General features: G+C 36.5%; 1 protein-coding gene across 1 annotated transcript; it reads left to right on the top strand.

Annotated features, from left to right (window-relative positions):
• Window positions 1–228: 228 nt before the first annotated feature.
• LOC107791541 (uncharacterized) lies at window positions 229–1,052 on the top strand. Its single transcript, XM_075219555.1, has 2 exons — window positions 229–255; window positions 594–1,052. Exons 1-2 carry the CDS (start codon window positions 229–231, stop codon window positions 1,050–1,052), a joined length of 486 nt encoding a protein of 161 aa, XP_075075656.1.
• The last annotated feature ends 23,954 nt before the right edge of the window (window positions 1,053–25,006 follow it).

Here is a 25,006-nt window from a genome sequence, read left to right as displayed (position 1 = left end):
CTCGAGGATACTTGCTGAAATATGTGTCCTCAAAGTTCAAACCCATCTGAAGTACTCATCAGTTCATTGAGTCCTTATACCGTGGCAGACCCAGAATTTTTATTAAGTCGTGAATGCTCAACAATCTTAGTTTAGAGTTACCACTTTCAGAGACTGGATGCTTAGTCAATATCTTTGTATATTATTATTACTAGTTTCCAATATCAAACTGTATAATGTTTGGTTAAAATGCAATGGGTGCTTGAGCAACCTGCAGTAACCTAAGTGTAGGTCCGCCACTGGTGTATATTGTGCCAACCAACAGAGAAATGACTGGTTGAGGTCGATTTTTGACTCCAGTAAAACATGCTGTCATTTTATATGAGTACGTGTCCCGATTACATCCTGGCACTATTAGATCACTTGAATTTTCTTCATGATATGTTATACGATATGTTAAAATAACTCACGTAAAAAAAAATTATACTGTAAGTGTATACAAGTTAAACTCTTTTGATTTGCAATTCATTCTTGTTTTCCTTTTTCTAAGAGAAAAACAATATGTTCGATTTGCAACGTTAACTGATGAATTGCAATCTTACCTTCTGATTTAGAGTGGACAAGTTCTAAGGAAGGCGGTATCAGATGTATCACTTGAAATAGGCAAAATTGAAAAAGATTTGGAGAGCATTTGCATTACAATTGATGAAGTTATGCAGGCAGAATGTGAATGCTGTGGTCTTCGAGAGGAATGCACTCAAGATTACATAGAAAGAATTAAGGATTCTTATTCAGGAAAATGGGTATGTGGCCTTTGTTCTGAGGCTGTAAAGGAAGGACAACGAAGGGGACCAGTAGACATTGACGAAGCTGTGAGTTCGCATAGAAACTTCTGCCAAGAATTCAATAGTTCAACTAGACTCAACCCAAAGCTCTCTTTGACAATGGCCATGAAAAACATTGCAAAAAGAAGCCATGAAAATAGGGAGAAGACGCAATATCCTACATCAAAGATTTCAAGAAGTTCTAGTTGTGCTCCGAGAATTGAATTTGACACTACAATGAAACAATAGAGGATTGCAAAGTTTATGCCTTAATTAGATATCCTACATCAAGTACTCATTATATGTAGTACTTGTTAATTAGAATATACTACTACTTGTTAAGATATGGAGTACTAAATTAAAGATGAATGGTTTTATTGGTGTTCGCTTGCAAGAACCCTCGGGCATGTTCTCCTAGCATAATTTGATTCTTCTATTTGAAACTTACTTCAATTCAAAAGTTTGATACATTACCTTTGAATTTATATTAGTCGTGATGAACACTTGAATGATCACCAGGAATGATTAATTTGGATAGAGTTCAAAGAGTTGTGTTTATGATTTTTACTATTTTTCTTCTTGTAATAAATGTCGTTGTCTTGCAGTGGCAGTGGCCGGAGGTTTGATATTAACCCCTACCTTGTATATTAAGAAGCAACAAGTTAATAGTAAACGAATGGGGACATAAAATCCAATCTCCTATATGTGAGTTGGACATGCCCAACTTGATACGATTTGATGCAAGTGCATGTCATTATGGAGTGTTTCATACAGTGATGAATCTATAGCATGATAGAGAGGACTCCTCTCTTTAACATATGTGTATAAGTATTAGACTAACAAAAGAATCATCGATCTGTCTTGACCTATACATTGTTTCATGTACTATAAATGAGCTTAGATGCTCAAAGCATCGTAAAAGAATACTTTGAAGTTCTAGTTCTCTTCTTTCCCCCGTGTAATTCTGTCTTGACCTATACATTGTTTCATGTACTATAAATGAGCTTAGATGCTCAAAGCATCGTAAAAGAATACTTTGAAGTTCTAGTTCTCTTCTTTCCCCCGTGTAATTTAATTTTGATATGTTCTTGATTTTTCCTTATGTAAAACCTTCTTTTGTAAATGTAGAAAGCATATATAGTAGTGGTATCATATAGAGATTTTCCTACTTAGAGAGGATTTGCTCGCTTGGGTCGTCGTACTAATTCAATTAGATCTCTTTTGGTCTACTGTGACAGGCCACATCTGAATATGGCCGTCATGACTTCATCAGTTGTAAACTTTGATTAACTTTTTTCTTTCTTTTACATGGTACACAACGTTATTTTACACCGGACATGAGCTTAACTTTAGGACAAAAGTAAAACATCCGAATGGACCTAACGGTTGAAACCAACTAGGTCCATTCAGATGAATGACCAAACGAAGTTAACTTAAAATTATATATATATGAATTTGTAGCTAAATCATTAATCCAAATTTATGGAGAGTGTCTGGACTAGCTAGCTCAAATCCTGAAGGAAACTTTTTTTTTATCTCTACTTATGTAAAATTTTTAATAAGATATCCAATTTGATACTTACATAGATTAATATACACAAACCAAAACCACAAGAGATTGCTTTTTTTCTTTTCAGGAAGGATATATATATCCTTCTCCAATTGAAAATAATCGAATTTTTCTTTTTTCTTTTTAAAAAAAGAAGAAGAAGAAAATAATCGAATTTTTACTTAGAAATACATCACAAGAAAATGATATACTAGGTTTTAATTTATGGTGAAATAAATCAAACTTAAAAAGATCTAGCTAGAATACATGGTTGGAAGACAATATTAGTTATACTGGTAACTGTAACTATTCAAATGAGCAAAGATGAATTATAAGTGGAAAATACTTACCTCTACATGATACATGCTAGAATGTGCTTATCCTAATTTAACTAATTGAAAACAACATTTAACGAAACCTATACTGAAATTATTATCTTAATAAATATTTATGATCCTTGCTAAAGAATGATTAGCTCAGAATAGAGGGAAAGTATCGAGGATATAATTACAACAGCAAAATTAAACCAATCTAGTTCCATACTTGGATAATAATAGTAGGTGTAGACGAAGACAATGCGTTTTTCAATTATATAGAAAAAACCTTGACGTTTACATATGTCACGGCTAGACATATAAAATTGATATAGGTTGGTCCTATTCCTACAATCTTTTTTGTTCATAGGGATCATGTTAATCAAAAGACTACTAATCGTCTCACATTATAAGTGCTCTACTGTTATGAAATAAAAGCAATTTAGTAAAACATGAACAAGAAATAAAAGCAATTTAGTAAAATATGAACAAGAAATAGAGATAGAGAGAAGGAATACATTTTCTTCTTCAATTGTGTGTATTTTCCTATCTATTACAAGGCCTTTATATAAGCATAAAAAGTGAAGAAAATATGTCATGGAATATGTCATTGAACATACAAAATATGTCATTGAATAGGTCATTAAGCATTTGAGATGAAGATCATGGAAGAAGAGTAGACATCCACCATAATGTGATATTTATCATAACACTCCCCCTTGGATGTCCATAGATAATGTGCTTCGTTAAAACCTCACTAGGAAAAAACCCTATGGGAAAAAATCCTAGTGAAGGAAAAAGAGTACACATGTTTAGAAATACACCTTCTGGTTGCCTCGTTAAAAACCTTGCAAGGAAAAACCCAGTGGGACAAAACCTTGTAAGGGAAAAAGAGTACAACGCGTATTAACTCCCCCTGATAAGAGCATCAATTCACATCCTTGATCATTCACATCCTATCTTGTAAACTAGTTTCTTGAAGGTTGACATCGGTAGAGATTTGGTGAACAAATCAGCCATATTATCACTTGAACGAATCTGTTGCACATTGATATCACCATTCTTTTGAAGATCATGTGTGAAAAATAATTTTGGTGAAATGTACTTTGTCTTATCTCCTTTTATGAATCACCCCTTCAGTTGGGCTATGCATGCTGCATTGTCTTCATACAAAATTATGAATAGTTTGTCACACTTCAAATCATATTTGTCTCGGATAAGATATATTATAGACCTCAACCAAATACATTCTCAACTTGCTTTATGAATAGCAATTATCTCTGCATGATTAGAAGAAGTAGTCACGATTGATTGCTTAGTCGATCGTCAAGATATGACAGTGCCTCCACATGTAAACACATAGCATGTTTGAGATCAAGTCTTGTGTGTGTCAGATAAATACTCTACATCGGCATAACCAACAAGATCGGGATTGCAATCATTGCCATAAAATAAGCCCACATTGGTAGTCCCTTTTAGATAACACAATTTGTGTTTGATCCACCAATGTCTCCTTGTAGGAGCAGAGCTATATCTTGCTTAGACATTAACTGAAAATGTTATGTCATGCCTTATAGTGTTAGAAATATACATTAGTGCATCAGTTGCACTAAGATATGGTACTTCAGGACCAACAAGTTCTTCATTATTTTCATGAGGTCGGAATGGATCTTTATTTATATCGAGTGATCTCACAACCATCGGGGTACTAAATGGATGTGCTTTATCCATATAAAATTGCTTTAGAATCTTTTCAGTGTATGCTGATTCATTGATAAAAATTTCATCTTTCACATACTCAATTTGTAGACCAAGATAAAATTTTGTCTTTCCAAGATCTTTCATTTCAAATTATTTCTTTAAACAGTCTACTGCTTTAGGAAGCTGCCTGGGAGTTGTAATGATATTTGAATCATCAACATACACAGAGATTATAACAAATTTACATCCAGACCTTTTTACAAAGATACAAGGACAAATTGAATCATTCTTGTACCTTTCTTTCAATAGGTACTCACACAGGCGATTATACTATATGCGCCCTGATTGTTTCAATCCGTATAAGATTTTTTGAAGCTTTATTTAATAAATTTCTTGGAAACATTAATATGCTTCAGAACAATTTTAATCCTTCAATGATTTCCATTATACGCATATCAAGTTTTCATGTATTGCCAGATTAAAACCTGAAATGATTATATACACCATAAGAGAACATGTCTCCATATAATAAATGTGAGGATATTTATTAATTTTCTTGTGTCACAAGTCGTCTTTATATCTATCGACTTGGACTTTTTTTGCACAAGAACACATTTATACCTCCATTAGCTTTATACTTTCAGGTGTTGGGACTATCTGCCCAACTTCACATTTTTCAAATGAAGTCAATTTTATTGCGTATTTTTCATTTGGCCAATCATTTATTTGTCCAAATTTCATGACAGATTTGAACTCAATATCCTCGTCAATATTAATAATATTGAGTGCTACATTATGTTAACAATATCGTCGATGATCATTTTATATCGGTTCAATTATTACACAATAAAGACATAACTTATTGAGATCTCTTTATGTCATTATTTTCAGGTACCTGAGCCTCTCACATGAGGTCTTACGAAGTGTTATGTCGTGGTGCTCTTCTAGAGCATTTGCTCCTTATTATGACCATCTTGAACATTTGCCCCTCTCCTTCTTCAAGGAGTTTTATCTTTGGAACCGATTGGTCTGTTACGCTTTATGCGTGCCATAGACTCTGTCCCTCATAGACTTTATTCTATTTGGAGCATTAGCAGCTGAAATATGACATTTAGCTTTGGGTCAGCAAATGCGTCTGGAAATAATTTATAAATTAATTATCACTTGAACTTCAAGTTCATATTTTCTTGTACGAGGATCTATATGTATACATAATAATTCATTTCACGTATCACTTTCTCAGCTATCCATTTTCTCCCTCTAATGTTGGGATCACCAACACATTTCCCAACCTTCTTTGGGAACCCATCTTTGTGCATTGTGGTGGCATAATTAAATCATATAGCACATTCATATTTCTATATAGAAATTATTTGGTTCTTGACCCTGAACCGATTGTGATAGGGAGAAATTTTCATAACTTGGCTAGATGCGTACAAGTGCTGGTGTATATTAAATAATACATCTCATACCAAATTTTCATTTTTGGGAGTTTTATTCTCATAACCAATGATTTAGCTATAATTGGAGGCATACAATTTCCGCTAAACCAACTTGGATTTAAACCAGTATTATCAAGATAAATCATCATAATTTATATTCTGGAATTGAATCAATCTTGCAAAAGCCAAACTGCAAGTTGATAACAAATGCACATGTGACCATAGAATAGATGCATCTATTAAAATCATATAATAGTAAACGGTCCACATGGCAGGTGACTGAGCCCATATATTTATATTTATTCGTTCCAGAAATTAAGGGATTCAATCCCAACCTTAACTGGTATATCATGAGAATAAGCTGCACAAGAGAATTCTTGAAGAATCTTCTATTCTTCAATATATGTCAATGTAATTCTTAATTAATTTTTCACATCATAATTGAACCGGGATGGTCAACCGGTCATGCCAACTAATATTTATTTTAGTAAACCTCTAGTTTACTTGTGGCATATGATTCCAGCATCATGCTTATATTTGTGTAGTACAAAAAGAAAGAAAATCGGGTAACCTTTCATATTTACCCGGTATGATTATAGAAATATAAAGATATTCAATCTTCCTTTCATTTATAGTCTCAATATGCCAATCACTTTGCCTTATACATTTGAAATTCAAAAAGTTTCTTTTGAGACTTTACAATATCAATGTCATGAATAATTTTATCTATCTGGATAGTAACAAATTAGTTTTTCCGGAGCTCTTAACAACTTTTGTACTATAAGATCTTTTATCATACCATTCATATGGTAAATGTCTCCTTCACTGAGAAAATTATATCATAATAAATTGTCTTGGTCAAAATTATCATAAGCAAAATCATTTCTTGTTTTAATTTTGCCTTTAATAATTTTTATAAGACATGCCAAAGTATTTTGGCGTATCACATGTACGAGACCAATGACATATTCATGTAACCACACAATAATATTTAATCTCTTTATTTCACTCAAACCTTCCTCAAAGGTGAGTTGTGTGCTATTCATTCAATCATGTCTTTCATGTCTTTATTCATTACTTTTATCACATATTACGACATTCACCTTTAGGAATGGGTCTGCATTCTCAATGCTTATCATAAGTCACATTTTCTTCAAGGAATGGATCATAATCCGCGATGTGCTTCATACCAATTTGATAGTAAACATTGCCTTCATATTTTGAAAGACTATTTTGAGAACCCTTGTTGTTCTCCTTTTATAATCATTGTGATGATTATTATTATTTGGAATGCTCACGTTCATTGTTCAACCACTTGTCTTCATTTAGACTTATTATGCACTGCTACCACATTTACTTCAAGCATGAAGCTAATCAAGTGGGCCAATCTTCATGCCTTTTCATGAAAAATATATTATTTTTCTTTAGTCATCATTATGTCATCAATATGGTACACTGGGGCTCAAACCCAATGTCTTAGCAATATAAATGTTAGGCCATAATAAATTGGGACTCAAACCCAACTCTTATCATTATGGAGCATCAGGACTTGATCCTGATGTCTTACCCTCGATCAATGGCATAATAAGCTAAACAATATTGAGATTGATTCTAAAGCCTTAATTTCAATCACATGCCAATAAAGTTGTACACAACTAATTTACAACTTAACAAATCAAATTTGTTTTCTTAAATAAGTGTACAAATCTCAAACCAGCATAAAGCTTTATCAATTATTTGCAGCATCTATATGAAATACAACCGTTTGTAGTCAGAATATTTCTTCTAAATTCTATTAGAGTTTAAATGGATCATAAAATCATTGCCATAATATTTATTGAGCCTCTGTCAAAAATATTATTGTTTTTGAGGTATACCCTACCTATTGGATTTGATTTAATGTCATGAATTTCCTTCACTCAATTCAACCAAGCAATTAGTGAATAAATTTATCAAAAGTATAATATATAGGTAACAACACATATATAGTACTAATACATAAATCCAACATTTATATTACCTGAAAAGTGACATTATAGGTAACAACTTACTAGTTGTAGTTTATCATCATTCATATAAAATACTTGAAAATGGTAAGTCAGTAGCAAGCATCAAGTAGATCATGGATACTCGAAAATACCTCTTTTAGTAGTCATACTAATCACTGTTTCCTTTCAAGTGATACGACCAAAAATTATGAAGTATACTTTCTCAGTAGCTGATTTGTTTTCCAAATTTTAAAGAAGTAATTAATCAACCTAGATAAAGGTGTGAAGTATTTCTTATTTTCTTCAAGATGATTTATGCTTTTAATCAGTATGACATTTTTTTTTATGCAAGTGCAAAAACCCAAAAGGAAAAAAATATTCATCTAAGTAAAAAAATATTAAAAGCAGCAGGACAGATTGAAGATAGTTAGCACATAAATAAGCATAAGACAACTTATATAACATATCCTTGGTTACCATGACATGCATCATATCAACAATTAACTGCTACTATGATTTTCACATATAGAACTTCGAAAATTTCATTCCATTCATGTGATATAAAAGATGTAATATGGATATGTGCTTATGCAATACATGTGTAGTACGAAGTTGTGTGCATACGAGATATTAGAGGAATGACAAGTATAAGATAATCATACATTCTTACGTTTTATTACTTACCATATATAGTTTCTCTTTACATCTAACCAAGAGATTATATGTATGGCTTTTAATTGCAATCTTTCCGGATGTAGTAAAAATTTTGTAGATATATATACAATTGGTTAGAGACTCGTGCTGATAACGTGTTATGAAATAAAAGGAATTTAGTAAAACATGAACAAGAAATAAAAGCAATTTAGTAAAACATGAACAAGAAATAGAGATAGAGAGAAGAAAGACATTTTCTTCTTCAATTGTGTGTATTTTTCTATCTATTACAAGGCTTTTGTATAGGAATAAAAAGTGAAGAAAATATGTCATGGAATATATCATTGAACATACAAAATATGTCATTGAATATGTCATTAAGCATTTGAAATGAAGATCATGGAAGAAGAGTAGACATCCACAATAATGTGATATTTAACATAAAATCTACATATATATTATGGTACCAAATTTTATTAACTCAAAAATCTTTTTTCATGCATGCTAAGGGTAGCCAAGCCATAGGCTTAGCTAGTCAAGTTGGTTTGTACATTGGAGGTGAGTTTCTTGACTAGCTAGCGCATAAGTTCCACACGTGCAATCCATCCACTTTTATATTTGTAACGTGAAAATATTGGACCACAATTGCGTGAAGAAAAAAGACTGTGCATTCTATTCATCCTAATATAATTCTTTCAATATCTCAAGGAGGAAATAGCACGGGCTATTTAGTTTTCGGATTGGTAATTAAAAAATAGCCAGTGTTTGCAAAGTTATTGAAAAATAGCTATTATTTTGCTGCAATACGGAAAGTTCCACCATAATAAACTGGAGAATGGCGCACTTGTGTATGAACTTCCAGCATATTATGCTGAAACTCCAGCACATGGATGGTTCCATCATAATATATTAGAGATTGAAGCACGTGTGTATGAATTTTCAGGATATTATACTGGAAGTATATTATGCTGGAAGTCCAGTATATTATACTAGAAGTTTAGTATATTATGTTGGAAGTTTAGTATATTATATTGGAACTCCGGTATATTATGCTGGAAGTTCACGTGTAAAAAATTCAAACTTATTATGCTGGAATATTTTCCGAAATTTGAATAGTGTTTTCATTCAGATTTATATTTACATGAAAAGTGGCTGAATTTCGATTACTTTTGAAATTGTGGCTATTTTTAAATTACCACTTGTAAATCTGGTTATTTTTGAATACTTTTAAATCATCGACGTTGGTTTTCAAGTTATCCGGAATCGATTTGAAAGTATGAACTTCAAGATTTAAGCTCTAAGTTAGAAGAGTTGACCAAGTTTGACTTTTTAGCATTTGACCTCAGAATGGAGTTTTGTCAGTTCCCTTAGCTAAGTTAGGTGATTATGGACTTAGGAGCGCGTTCGGATTGTAATTTGGAGATCCGTAGTTGAATTAACCTTGAAATGATGAAAGTTGGATTCTTGGGAAGTTTGACTGGGAGTGGACCTTTTGATATCGGGGTCAGATTCAGATTCTAAAAGTTGGACTAGGTCCGTAATAGCAAATGTGACTTGTGCAAAATTTGGGGTCAATTGGACGTGATTTAATAGGTAACGACATCGGTTGTAGAAATTGAAGTTTTAAAGTTCATTGACTTGGACTTGAGGTGCAATTCATCGTTTTGAGGTTGTTAAGCGTGATTTGAAGCTTTGACTAGGTTCGTTTTCTCATATAGAACTTTTCCGTAAAATTTGGGGCCATTTAGAGTTGATTTGATATGGTTCGGACGCTTGGTTACGATTCTAGAATTTCTTGAAGTTTAGTTTGATCTTCGCGTGTTTTGTCGTCTGATTCGTGGTTTTATAGGTTATTTTGATGATTTGATCACGTGCGCGAGTTCGTGTTGTGTTTCTGGACCTGGGTGTATGGTTGGTTTGGAGCCTCGGGGGCTCGGGTGAGTTTCGGATTGGTTTCAGAATAATTTTTTCATAAACTTTGATTTCTGGTACGGTATCATCTCATTTGCGATGTTTTTGTCGCAAATGCGATAGCCACAATTGTGAAGCAACCATTGCAATTGCGAAGTTTGGGCTGCTGATGAAAATTCGCATTTGCGAAGAACCCTGCCACATTTGCGAGAGGTTGGTCTTCGCATTTGTGAAGTATTGGGTCGCAAATGCAACCTTGGCAGGAAAACTTCTTGTTCGCATTTGTGATAAGATGTTCGCATTTGCGAACTCCATGTCGCAAATGCGACATCTGTAACCTGTTAAATGATGAAAGTTCCGAAACTTAGCTTCATTTTGATATATTCTGAACCCTAGCTTCGATGAGAGGCGATTTTATGAAAGGATTTTCATACCAAATCATTGGGTAAGTACCTCTAATCAATTCTCAACTATATTTCATGATTTTATATAAGTTTAACATCAAATTCATGAGAAATCTAGGGAAAATTTTGGGGATTTTGTCAAAGTTTTGAAAAATAAAAATTTGAAATTTGAGAGTCGAATAGGACTCAGATTTGAAAGCAAAATATATATTTGGACTTGTGAGGCTATGAGTAGTCAAGACCTACCCTTGAACCCCGGTTTTGACCGGACAGGCCCGGGGTTTGACTTTTTAGAAATCTAATAAAAATAATAGCTTCATTAACTGAAATTATTTTCTCTTGCATTGTGTAATGTATTCAAGTCATCTTTCATAGATTGATCCGAGCGGAGTTAAGATGGTAAAGGAAAAAGCTAAATTTGAGTAATTAGTTAGCCGAATTGAGGTAAGTGTCTTGCCTAACTTTGTTGAGGGAATTTTTCCTCCTATTTGACATTGTTTGCCACATGCAGAGGTGATACATATATGCAACAATCCAACTGGTCGTTTTGAGCATTTGCACTTCGCTCTCCAGTTCTCGGACATGACTAGCCCCGCATGATGTAGTATGACTTGTGTAAATCGTTGGTTTTGGTTTTCAGGTTAATCGAAACAGATATGGAAGAATGATTCTCAACTTGAAGCTTTAAATTTGAAAGGTTTGACCAAGTCTTGACTTCTTAGTATTAGATATTGGATTTGAATTTTTATGATTCGGTTAGCTCCATGGGGTGATTTTGGACTTAGGAGCGTGTTCGGAATGTATTTTGAAGGTCCGTGGTAGAATTTGGCTTGATTTAGCGAAGTTGGAAATTTGGAATTTCTGGTCGGCAGTGGAAATCTTGATATCGAGGTAGGAATGGAACTCCAGAAATTGGAGTTGGTCCGTTGTGTCATTTGTGACGTGTGTGCAAAATTTCAAGTCATTTGGATGATGTTTGACGGGTTTTTGGATCTGTTGCGGAATTCGGAAGTTTGGAAATCCTTAAATTTAAATCTAAGGGTGATTTGGTGTTTTGATGTTGTTTTGAGTGTTCCGAAGGTTCGACTAGTTCTGTGTGTTGATATATGACTTGTTCGTATTTTTGGTTGACGTCCTGGGGGCCTCGGGATAATTTTAGAAAGTTTGGCCTTGAGTTGATGCTGCTAATTTTTTTGTCGTTTCTGTCATTTCTGCACCTGCGGATTGGGGATCATAGGTGCAAGGTCGCTTGTGCGAGTTAGGAGCCGTAGATGCAGACACTGTAGAGTTGGGTCTTTTTAGCAGAAGCGGAGCTTGAGTCGCCGGTACGCAGCGCAGGTGCGGTGGGGTTGACCGCAGATACAGAATTGATGCATTTAGTGTGTTCCGCACCTGCGATAGATTGGGATGCATGCCACAGCGATATGTTGGATCGGGCTACACGCCGCAGCGATATAGTGCTTGGGTTGTAGGAACCCCTCCAGAGTCTGCACACCCCTAGTGAGCGCAGTCGACTATATATTTATGGATTAGGCTGCATGTCGCAACGGTTACTATAAGGTACCTATTGAGCATGAGTGCTGAGTGTGAGTGCTGATTGATGAGAGTTGAGTCTCGAGTGACTGAGAGGCTTGCCCGAGGGTCTATATATATATATATAAGTGATGTTTTGCTCGAGGGGCTTGTTTTTATGAAATTACTATTTTCACTCCTCTTTATACTGAGCCTCTATTGAAAATGTTGAACAAATGCTTTTAAACGACTTCCACTGAAACTAGAGTTTTACAAGATGTTCGGAATTTAAATCTCTGATTTGGCTTTGTTATTTCTACCGAGATTTTTATGTTATGAGGTGTATATGATTTATGTTTGCCTGAGAGGCTGTATACGAACTATATTTTGCCCGAGGGGCCGATTATGATTTTCATCACTTTTACTATAACTGTATTGAACCTCTATTGAAACCGTTGGAAAGCATCTTCAAATGATTTTTACCAAAAGCTGCATTTTTAAATGAGACGATTGACTCGTATTCTGATTTGAAAGCTTGTTGTGCTTACTGAGTTTATCCTGATGTGGATTTATCGTTTCCTACTGCTCATTCTTTATTTACTTTTATTACTTACTGAGTTGGCGTACTCACATTACTCCCTGCACCTTGTGTGCAGATTCAGGTATTTCTGAGCTTTCAGCAGCTTCTGTGTATTTTCGGAGTTAGCAAGGTAGCTGCACTGCATTCGCAGCCCTGCCCTTCTCCTTTCTATCATAATACTTTATATTTTAGACTTATTTTTGTATTAAGTAGATAGTGTTGAGTTGTAGTTAGTGGCTCATGACTAGTGACACCAGATTCGGGCTGTGTTGATGTATTTACGCACTTGTTTACGCGTATTTCTTTCGATATTTTAAACATGACAGATTTGAGACTTAATTTGTCAGAAAATGACTTTTACAAAAGATCTTCATATTGTTCGTGTTATTTTGGCTGGCCTAGTACTGTGATAGGCGCCATCATGACCGGGGTATTTGGGGTCGTGAGAAGTTGGTATCAGAGCCTAGGTTACATAGGTCTCACGAGTCATGAGCATGTTTAGTAGAGTCTCGCGGATCAGTACGGAGACGTCTGTACTTATCCTCGGTAGGCTGTAGAACCTTTAGGAAAAATTTCACATTCTTGAATTCTTATTGTGCGACATTGATTCATCTTGAAATGTAACTCTTAAAATTCCTTCCACGCGTTCGTATGTGCCTATGGGCATTCGGTATCAACTGTGCATCAACGTCTTGTGATTCCCTGATTTAGGGGGGAGATATGATTTCTGTATATTGATGTTGGGCCAGTTTGGAGGAATTGAGGCCGGGCTCTGCTTGTAGCTTGAGCACTGAGGTGTTGATCGTGTGAGCACGTGCATTTGGATTTATATGTTCGATTATGTCCCTATTAGGGGAAGTGATGACTGGATAGTTACGTGATGAGTATGATGTGATTACGAGATGTGTTCATATGATTTAGATGAGACAAGAAGGGTCTGCTTGGGGGTAATAAGAACTCTGTAGTGCTTGGTTTCCATCGTGATTTAATGTATAGCCCGAGTTGTGGGTGTGTTGAAGGATCTTTTCATGTTGTCTAGTTGGGAAGTGAAGTACATTTCATATTGGGATGTGAGTTCAGACTCAGGAAGAATCAGTGATTACGTGATGTTTATGACAGTGGAAGGGTATAAAGAGATGTTAGTTTGAGGCGAAGTAGGTGGGTTATCTCCTGCGGAGTGTTCTGAAGTGTGTGTGGTCCTTATGATGTTTGTTGTAAGTCCTTTTTTACCAGTAAAGTATGTGTGATGCGATTGGAGTTTGGCTCTTGTATGAGAGTGGGCTTGACTGTTACGAGGGTGAATGCGAGACTTGAAGAAGATTTGAAGTACTAGATGGTCTGTGTTGCACGAGCTTATGAAAGATTGAGTTTAATCTCACTATGGTATTATGGCAGTGATAGAGTATATGCATTATGCGTTATTGTGCGTTTGGATCTATGGCTTTGAGCCAAGTGGGGAATCTACTATTGATAAGTTGATTGCATAGTTATGTGCTATGTTGGTTCCAGTTGGAGGCATACTGGTGAATTAGTTATGGCTTACAGAGTTTGAAATCGAGGATGACTCGAATAAAGGAAATTTCGGATAGGGGTTGTGTTATGCTTTATGGGTATATAAGAATTTTGGAATGACTTGAGTTGTTATTATTGAAGGATTTACGGTGCATAGAGCAGGAATTTATTTGGTTGCATTAAAGTGGGGTTACTTCCATAGGTGTTTCTGTTCTAATGGGGCACAGGTCGTTCTATTCATTTGATCAGTCTAATTGAAATCGGAGTGGAGTGGATGACTCCCGAAGATAGTTTGAAGGATTCAAGATTGACATGTAGTAATTGGGAATCTTCAGGATGTGTGTTGGCGAAAACCTGAGATTTATAGGGGAGGATGTCAGTACTTGTGGCATTTCTGTATCATTATGAATTCTACATACCAGTATCAGGAAGGCAAAGGTAATGGCTTTAGATTAGCAGAAGGTCTCTTCAGAGCGGGTACCTCGGCTGTGGTACTTTTGGGGGGGGGTGCTTCAGAAGAATACAATGGTTTATGAACCTTAGGGCGGTGTGGTTTTATGCTTGGGTCTCGTGTGGTGAGATCAGGATGATGACCGCAGTATCATGGCAAGGAGAAGTATTAATTCGAATGTAAATCACAAGAAACTTGGGATAAATAGGACAGCTTGGTAGTAGGTAGGATCGGCATGGTAATGGATATGATTAGTTCTTTGGGTGCTTATGAGGTAATGAATTTCTACAGGTATTTCGTGGCACTACTCTTAGGTTTGTGATGGCTTGCGTAGCTTGGTTGAGATAAAAGGATTCAGTCCTGATGGTTTGGTTTTGAGAAAATGGGATTCGAAGAGTTCTTAATGATTTCTACCATGGTTAGAGATATATATTTTCTACTAGCGTGAGGAGCATGTGATGTATAGTGATTTTCTTATAGATGGGATCAAATGGAAAGTTCTTGGCTAGTTGAGTACGTAGTAGCTTGTGGCTCAAAATGGATTATGAAGTTCTCATATTTATCATAGGATGGTATGGTATATGCGGTATGTTGTGTGGGGTTGAGATTTGCATCTGTAAGGTCATAGTTCAGTTTTGGACGGAAGGTTATAATTAATTCTTAGGCAGCATAGATAGTTTTAGATGACTAAATAAATGAGATCACTAATTGGTGTGGCTTGATGAGGGTATATATTTCAGAAAGGGCAATGTGTTTGAGTTATGGATGCTTCATTGGTATTGCGGTACTGTCTTGTCTGATCGACTGCTGATATTCAAAGTTTTCTTGGTGGCACAGGGGAATTTTAGGAGTACCCTGGTGGAATGATTGAGTATTAGAGATGTGTTAGATATTCGGGCAGTGGAGTTGGGATCAGATATGATGACTCGTGTGCTTTATGGATTTGGAGACTGGGAGTTCTCATAAACAGATTATTTCGTAGTTATGGACTGTGAAGATGTGGTCAAGCTAGTCACATGATAGTATGTTCTATGATTCAGTCATTGTGAACTTTCGGAGAGTTGTTTATCGATTGTGGGTGACCGGATTTGATTTGGGGTGCCTTGGTAGGCCCAACATGGATATATATTCTGCACCGGGTCGAATTTGTTGACTCTGAACCACTATTGTTGAGAGATGTGTCATTCAATTGTTGATAAGCTTATTCGTGTTCTGGGGTAATCTATGAGTTACTCTTCTGTGTTACGAGGAGTTGTGATTTGTTGGTTATATGCACATATGGTGCGGTTCTATGTGGGCTTTATAGCAGAATTTGAGTGAGACGGGCATTTGGGTGTTGCATGATTGATTGCGTATTGGATATGTTCTCTAGGATTGGTATGACATTGCGTCATTTGCTCTTCGTGGTTATGGTGATTCATTGTTGGTACTAGACACCAAATTGCACGTGGTTGTTGATTTTGATCATAGTGACTTGAGGTGATTCATGTGGATCAATGTTTGAATAGGATCGCGCATTGCAGCGAAGTTATGTGGAGGTAGGATCCTTCGGGTTAGATTCGTGTGTTCTAGTTCTATAGTGTGTGATGAGTTCTTAGCATCGTGTTGTGATGGTACTGGTGATTTTGCGGTACAACTCTCTCATTTGAGCCATTTTTCATGATTTGAGTACGTTCGGATTGTTGCTTATTGGCGCGCGGATTGCACGGTTGTGGCTTTAGATTGTATTGATGTGTTATGTCACTAGAGTAGTCGTGTTGGATGGGATGAGGTCATTGGACCTAGAATGGATACTAACGGATTCGATTTCAGCATGTTGGAAGGATAATATCGATGTTCGGCATAGAAATTTACTGAGGTCCTTGGCGAAGGAGAAGGAGCTTCATGAATGGTTGATCAGAGGAATAGTTATGACTTTATGCATGCTTCATTCATCGTTGGTAGTATACGAAAGTGTTGGAATGAGGCTTTATCTGATAAGAGGTTATTATCGGTATTCGATTGTTTCAAGCAGTTGGTGCGAATAAAAGTTATCACTACGAGTGCTTAAGGCATGTGGAATATCATGTAATTACATCTAGGGTTACCGATATGGTTTGTTAAAGCGTGTTCAGATTTATTCGGTGTGTAGATGTGAGATTATGATCTTATAGATAATTTCGGAAGTGGAAATTTGGTCTAAAGTTTATGGGCTAGGTTGGATTGTGAAATCTCAGTTACGTTGTGCTATCAGACCTATATGAGATAGGGTGACATGGGATTACCCCCGTGTATGTGCATGGTAAGGTTATACATCGATTTGTTGGATTTTGGAACAACTCAGGGCACGTTCGATGACGAACGTATGTTTAAGTGGGGGAGGATGTAACGACCCAATCGGTTATTTTGAGCATTTACACTTTGCTCGCCAGTTCTCAGGCATGACTAGCCCCGCATGATGTATTATGACTTGTGTAAATCATCGATTTTGGTTTTCAGGTTAATCGAAACAGATATGGAAGAATGATTCTGTCACGCCCCAAACCTGGGGGGCGAGATCGGCACCCGGTGCCTCACCTATCCTTGTGTACCAACTTGCGACTAAGGAACTCTGAACATGTGATGTCATACTTTGGCCATGAGCCATATTGCAAGGCAACTGCGAATGCTGACTAAATATCAATATAAAGCTGGGCCAACAAGGCCGTCGTAACTGCTACAGCTGGCAAACCAACAAAATATACATAAAAGGCCTACCATCCCAACATACTGCACTAATTGACAGGATATGTCTACAGGCCTCTACTGGTGGATATATTGTAATCAGAACAGCTCCCCGACCTAATGATAACATATATACATATATACACAAGATTTACATAAAGCTCTAGACCTGGCGACTCCGAAGGCATGGAGATTACCGATCAAGCTGAACTCAGGCAACACTTAATGAGGAGGTCTACCCGTCTGTCTATCTGAACCTGCACGCATGAAATGCAGCGCCCCCAGAAAAGGAACATTAGTACGAAATAATATACTGAGTATGTAAGGCAATATACTAAAAACTAAAAGTGAATTGATTATATAATAACTGTAAGTAGATGGAAGTCAAAGATAATATAAAGATATGCTTACCTGCTAATACTGACTCAACTCTCTCAATATAGTAAGTAAAATAGCTGTCCGGCCCTATAAGGCTCGGTATATATATATATAACTGCTCTGCCGTAGTAGGCTCACTCATAGGTGCTCGGCCATACTAGGCTCGCTCATAGGCGCTCGGCCATACTAGGCTCTATATCTCGACCAATGGGATCGCTCATAGGCGCTCGACCACAGTAGGCTCGGTATATAACTTACCATCAAATCAGAGGTTGCCCAATATGGGTCTGTCCATCGATTATAGCTCGATGGTAATGAAAATACTGTAATACTGTATATATAAACTCTATGCTCTCTTGACTGGATGAAGGAAATACCTAATTGAATATAGAGTCTTGATAAGGAGAATATTGTAACTTACAAAACTAGAAAAATATACATAAATTCCGGGACATGAATTTTTCTTTATGCCTCGTTATCAAAATTGTGTAATTACTGGGATCATGCAAAATGAAGGAGAAGCTTAGCCTTATCATACATGGAGTAGAAAAAAATCCGTATGATGTTCTTTAAAAAGGTTGCACCGTACTCCTTTAGAACTACAAAGTTTTACATTACTAATAATTCTCGTTGGATTTCTTTTGGTTCCAAGAAATCACGTTTTTTTGTTGAAAACTTGAAGAATTGCTATGTTCTGATTGTAGTGCCACTTAATTGTCAATTCAAGGCTAATGTTTTCAATTGTAAGAATGGTTATTATTATGATTGTAGGAATGACTAATGTCTTGGTTGTAGTAATTTGTATATAAAATATAGAGAAATGAGGTGTATTGTAACTAGCCTATTTTGGTGCCACCTAATCTCAAATGATTAAGAGTCATTTGATTATAATGTGGCTTGCTGCCACATAGGGGTGGGGTTTTTAATCTTATCCAATAATTAATTAATTAACTAGGTAATATTCCGCTACCTGGTAATTAACCAATTACCCGCATAATTAAGAATTATCTCAAATTACTTAAAATTCTACTTATTTTAATGGCAAAATACATAGTTTATCCATTAACCTTGCACCCAAATCTCTGTTACACACCTATCTACTACGGGCAACCTTTTACACACCCAACCTTTTAGAAGTGTGTCAATGACACCCCATTTTGCTTAGTTGGCATGTGCGTGTTTAACACAAAAAATAAAAGCGTGAGAATGGTAAAGTTTTTGTCCAAAATCTTATTTAAGTTCCATCTATCAAAAGCTAAACAAAAATAAAAATTATTTTAAAAAACAAATACAAAAATAAAGAAAAAACAAGAGGAAGAAAAGGAAAAGACCATCTGGTCTGAGCAATTCGCCGACAACTTTCTCATAAAAAAGATAAAGCTCAATCTACAAATTTATACCATAACATTTAATTAAATAAGGTAATTTAGTCATCTTCTCTATCTTCTCAAATTTTTGAATCACCATTTGGGAGGAGAAAGTTTCGAACCTCCATTGTTAGGGTTTCTTGAGTTTTCAAATCAGCCAACGCCGGAGAAATCTCGCACCAATGTTGGAAACTGTTTGGACCGAATTATTGAGCTTGTTTACTGAATTAAATTTTTGTTACTATTCTGAAATTTATTTTAACATTTATTGGTCTTAAATTTTTGAATCAGCTGCTGGATTTGTCAAAATTCAAACATGTATAAAAAAAATTCGAATTATAATTTTATGTTATCGTTCAATGGATGTGGAGGTAATGTGATAAGTGGTATCAGTTATAGTGGTGGTAGTCATCTGTGATGATGTGCAGGTGAGATGGGGGAGTAGAGAGCTAACTTAGTCGGAGTGGATTCTCCGATCAGTTGGATGGGGAGTCCTTTTCTTTTTCTTTATTTTTTAAATAAAAATTGGATGGATTCTTTATTTTTCTATTTTTAAGTTAGTGACATGTGTCACAACCTTATTCATGCGTGACATGAACATGTTTTGAAAAAGTGGTCAAACATAGAAGTGGTGTGTTATTGACACACTTTTAAAAGGTTGGATGTGTAAAAGATTACCCGTGGTAGAGAGGTGTATAACAGGGATTTGGGTACAAGGTCAATGGGTAAACTATGTATTTTGCCTATTTTAATACAATTTATACATCCTACTATCACGGTCATATGGTACTAGTCCATAAATATCGGGTATTATCGCTTGGCCCGTATTTATCCCAACATGCCAAACTTGGACAAAAATTCATTTTCTTTGACTTACTTCCCTCTCACCTTCACGAATTTACTCATCACTTGTTTGAAATAGCATAATCCTTATAATCTCTAAATAATCTTTTCCTTAGACTGATGTCAATTACCTTACGACAAATTCAACGTACAATACTACTGGGTGCAACATCGCCGTAATTTAATACTATGAAGCGTAACATTATCGTAATGTAATACTGCAAGGCGTAACATCATCGTAATATAATACTGTAAAACATAATATCATCGTAATATAATACTGCGAGATGTAATATCGATGTAATATTGTGGGGCGTAACAAATTCTCAGCTTGAAGCTTTAAATTTAAAAGATTTGACTAAGTCTTAACTTCTTAGTATTCAATATCGGATTTGAATTGTTATGATTCGGTAAGCTCCGTCGGATGATTTTGGACTTAGGAGCGTGTTTGGAATGTATTTTGAAGGTCCATGGTAGAATTTGGCTTGATTTGGCGAAGTTGAAAATTTAGCATTTTTGCTTGGCAATGAAAATCTTGATATCGGGGTCGGAATGGAACTCTGAAAATTGGAGTAGGTCCGTTGTGTCATTTGTGATGTGTGTGCAAAATGTTAGGTCATTCGGATGAGGTTTGATAGATTTTTGGATCGGTCACGGAATTCGAAAGTTTGGAAATCCTTAGGTTTGAATCCGAGGGTGATTTGGTGTTTTGATGTTGTTTTGAGTCTTTCGAAGGTTCGACTAGTTCTGTGTGTTGATATATGACTTGTTCGTATTTTTATTGAGGTCATGGGGTCTCCGAATGATTTCGAATAGTTTTCGAAAAGTTTGGCCTTGAGTTAATGCTGCTGATTTTTTTGCTGCTTCTGTCATTTCCGCACCTGCGGATTGGGGACTGCAGGTGCGAGGTTGCTTGTGCGAGTTGGGAGCCGCAGATACAGACAATATAGAGTTGGGTATTTTTTCACAGAAGTGGAAGTTGAGTCGCAGGTGCGATGGGGTTGACCGGAGATGCGAAATTAGTGCATTTAGTGGGTTCCACACCTGCGATGGAAATTTTGTGGGTGTGGTGCCGCACAAGCATGTATTGGGCCGCAGGTGTGGTTTTGCTGGACAGAAAACCCCCAACTCGAGGTTTGTTCTTCATTTTTTTGATTTTGGGCTTAAGGAACTCGAAAGGGAGGCGATTTTTCAAGAGGTTTGAAGGAGCAACACTAGGGTAAGTGATTCTAACCTATAATGGTTTAAATTTCATGAATCTATGATTTTATTCATCATCTAATTGAGAAGTTAGACTAGAAATTTGGGAATTTAGGGCTTGAAATTAGAGAGTGGATTTTTGAGAATTTGAGTGACCATATGAGGTCAGATTTTGGTAAATTTGGTATATATGGACTCGATGAAGGATGATGATTCTGGTGATGTGATTTTTATCGAATTCTGAGACATGGGTCTGGGGGTCGGGTTTGACCAATTTGTGATTTTTGATATAAATTGACTATTTTCGCGTGGGCTTTGTTCCCTTAGTGTATATTGATGTTATTATTCTGATTTTTGATAGATTCGAGCCAATTTGAGGCGTAGTCGAGGCAAGGGCATCGCGGTGTAGATTTCCGTCCGGTTTGAGGTAAGTAATGATTGTAAATCTTGTCCTGAGGGTATGAAACCCCGGATTTCACTTTGTTTCACTATATTCAGGTGACGCATACGCTAGATGACAAGCGTGGGGACGTGCACCGTTGGGGATTGTGACTTGGTCCGTCCCGTAGCAACTCTTAAGTTGCGTATTCGACTGAAAACTATTTGATACACTTGTGTTTTGGAAAATATTACTATGTTTTGGGCTGAATGCCATATTTGGGCCTCGTGCCAAGTTGTTTGGACCCTTAGGGGCTTTTACTTATTATTTTCTCACTATTTTGACTTAAGATCTATACTCAGTCATGTTTTATTTTTATTGATTTCATAACTCAGTATTTATTACTTCTTTGATGCATAAAGATGATATTTTGGGTTGAGCACCCTATTTTACTGATAGCCCGAGTGGCCTGTGAGGTTGATGACTGAGAGAGGCCGAGGGCCTGGTTTTGAGGATTATATATTTATGGATCGGGTTGCACGCCGCAATGATATATATATATATATATATATATATATATATATATATATATATATATATGGATCGGACTGCACGCCGTAGCAATATGTTGGATTGGGCTGCACGCCGCAGCGCTATAGCGCTTGGGCTGTAAGAGCCCCTCCGGAGTCTGCACATCCCCAGTGAGCGCAGTCGACTATATATTTATGGATCGGGCTGCACACCACAGCGCTATAGCGCTTGGGCTGTAAGATCCCCTCCGGAGTCTGCACACCCCCTGTGAGAGCAGTCGACTATATATTTATGGATCGGGCTGCACGCTGCAACGGTTATTATGAGGTACCTATTGAGTGTAAGTGCTGAGTGTGAGCACTGATTGATGAGAGTTGAGTCTCGAGTGACTGAGAGGCTTGCCTGAGGGGCTATACATATATGAGTGATGTTTTGCCCGAGGGACTATATATATATGAGTGATGGCTTGCCCGAGGGGCTATATATATATATATAAGTGATGCTTTGCCCGAGGGGCTTGTTTTTATGAAATTACTGTTTTCACTCCTCTTTATACTGAGCCTTTGTTGAAAATGTTGAACAAATGCTTTTAAAACAACTTCCACTGAAACTGGAGTTTTATGAGAGGTTCGGAATTTAAATCACTGATTTGGCTTTTTGCCTAGTCATTTATAGTTTCCCACATATATATCCTCGTTCATTTCTAATACTTGCACAAGTCCTACTTTGTAATTCCTGTTATCGGTATTTCTATTATCTGGTTGGTTCTGTTATACGTATATTGGGTGAGGATGAGATAAAAGCACGAAGGATGTTGCCATGTAATTGACTTGATATCTGAGTACATTCCTCATGCTATGGAAGTTATGAAGTGATTGTCGTGGTGTGTCTGCTTAATTGTAAAGAAATGATTGGTTGAGGTATTGTAAGATGCTAAATTGTGATTACTGCTAGTCTTCAGTTATTGTTTGCGTATTTGTGTCATGTATTCTTCTATGTTATATTGTGGTATAGTTCTATTGCTGATTTACGGTGCAGGTTTTATCTGTAAGTATCTTTTAACTAAAAAGTATCGTCACTACTTCGACGAGGTTAGACAAGATACTTATCAGTACATGGGGTCAGTTGTACTAATACTAAACTTCTGCACATTGCGTGAAGATTTTTGGAACGGAGCAGCTGGTGATGTCGGGTGCTAACTTTGAAGATGTTCGTGCGTTCCGGATATAGCTGACACTTGTCCTTGGTAGCCTAGGCTTTTGCTAATCTATTATGTAAATTTCAAACAGATCGTGTAATTATTTGTACTAGCTTTCTAAATTCCAAGTCTTAGAAGCTCATGGTTCGTACTACCAGTTCTTGGGTCTAAATATTCAGAAAATTCTTAATTATTTCTCCTTTAATCACATTTGGATGGTATTTCTGTTAGTTGGCTTACTTAGCGGGTTAAGTTAGGTGCCATCATGGCTGGTGGTTTTCGGTCCGTGACAAGGTGGTATTATAGGACTAAGCTAGTAGGTTTTACGAGTCATGAGCAAGTGTCTAGTAGAGTCTTGCGGATCGGTATGATGACGTCTATACCTATCTTCGGGAGGCTACAGGCATTTAGAAAAAATTTCCCTTTCTTCTTTCCTTATCATGCGATCTTGTTTCAGCTTGAAATCTACATCTATCACTCCTCCCAATCACTCATATGTGATGTTGTGCACTGAGTATTCACTATATGCCGACGATCGGTAATGCTACAGATAGATTACGATGGGCTATGGATGCTTGATTATCATCGCGATGTGTTATCTAGCCTAGAAGCAGATGTAGTGTTAAATCTTCTAGTCGTTTATTTGTGGTATGAGGCAGGTTCATATGTTTGGTTGGTAAGCACAGATTTGGGGAAGATTGGCTGGTGGCTTGGTTATAGTGATTAAAGTGGGTTTGTGGCAAGGTGTCGATTTGAGTATAACTAGTGGGCCACCTCCTGCATGATGAGTTTGGATCATGTGTCTCGTATAAAGTTTCCATTCGATGGAGTGCATATGTTATCAATTTAGTGAATTTGGGAAGTTGTTTGACTATTACAATGGTTGGTAAGCGTTTGGTAGAGTCTTCAGGGTGTTCTATAACCAGTATTGCATGAGTTTTTGAAGTATTCAACTAAATAACCGTGCAAAATTGGGGCATGCTGTGAAGATATGGTACTTTAGGTTGCTGATGGGGTGTTCTATGGCTTCGAGCTAAGTGATGGAGTCTGCTAATGATGATCAGATGGTAGGATCATGGGCCGTATCAGTTTCCATACCGAGAGATTATTTGTAATTTCTTTGAATGGGTATATGCTTGTGAAACACTGGTTGATTGACGCGTATTAGCTGTGTATTGAAGGTCAGAGTATGGTGAGTGATTATCGAGAAGGTTCTGGCGAGTTCCAGGTCTTATGTTTCCTTTAAAGACTTTTGAATTTGTCTATAGGCAGGCTTGAAATCAGTAGCGAATGGTAATGGGATCTACGGTATTTCCTTGTCAAGAAAGGTCTACATATCAATGTCTGAGTGATGCAAGAAATGGATTCGGGTTCCCAGGAACTTCCCTCAGGACAGTCATATCGAATTAAGTTACTTTCGGGGTGGCAGTCTACGTGACTCTGTTGAGTTAGAGGTGATTGGTTCTGATTACTTGATTATGTGTTACTGAGTTCCGAAGAATTTATCATGGTTATGACCACGGCTAGAGTTTGTGTTTACCATAGGTATAGGAGCTATATTGCATATGGTGGTGTTCTCCTGGATT

The sequence above is a fragment of the Nicotiana tabacum genome, chromosome 1 (assembly GCF_000715075.1).
Source record: "Nicotiana tabacum cultivar K326 chromosome 1, ASM71507v2, whole genome shotgun sequence".
Lineage (NCBI taxonomy): Eukaryota > Viridiplantae > Streptophyta > Magnoliopsida > Solanales > Solanaceae > Nicotiana > Nicotiana tabacum.
The sequence above is the reverse complement of the archived record's forward strand: the minus strand, read 5'-3'. Positions and strand labels throughout refer to the sequence as shown.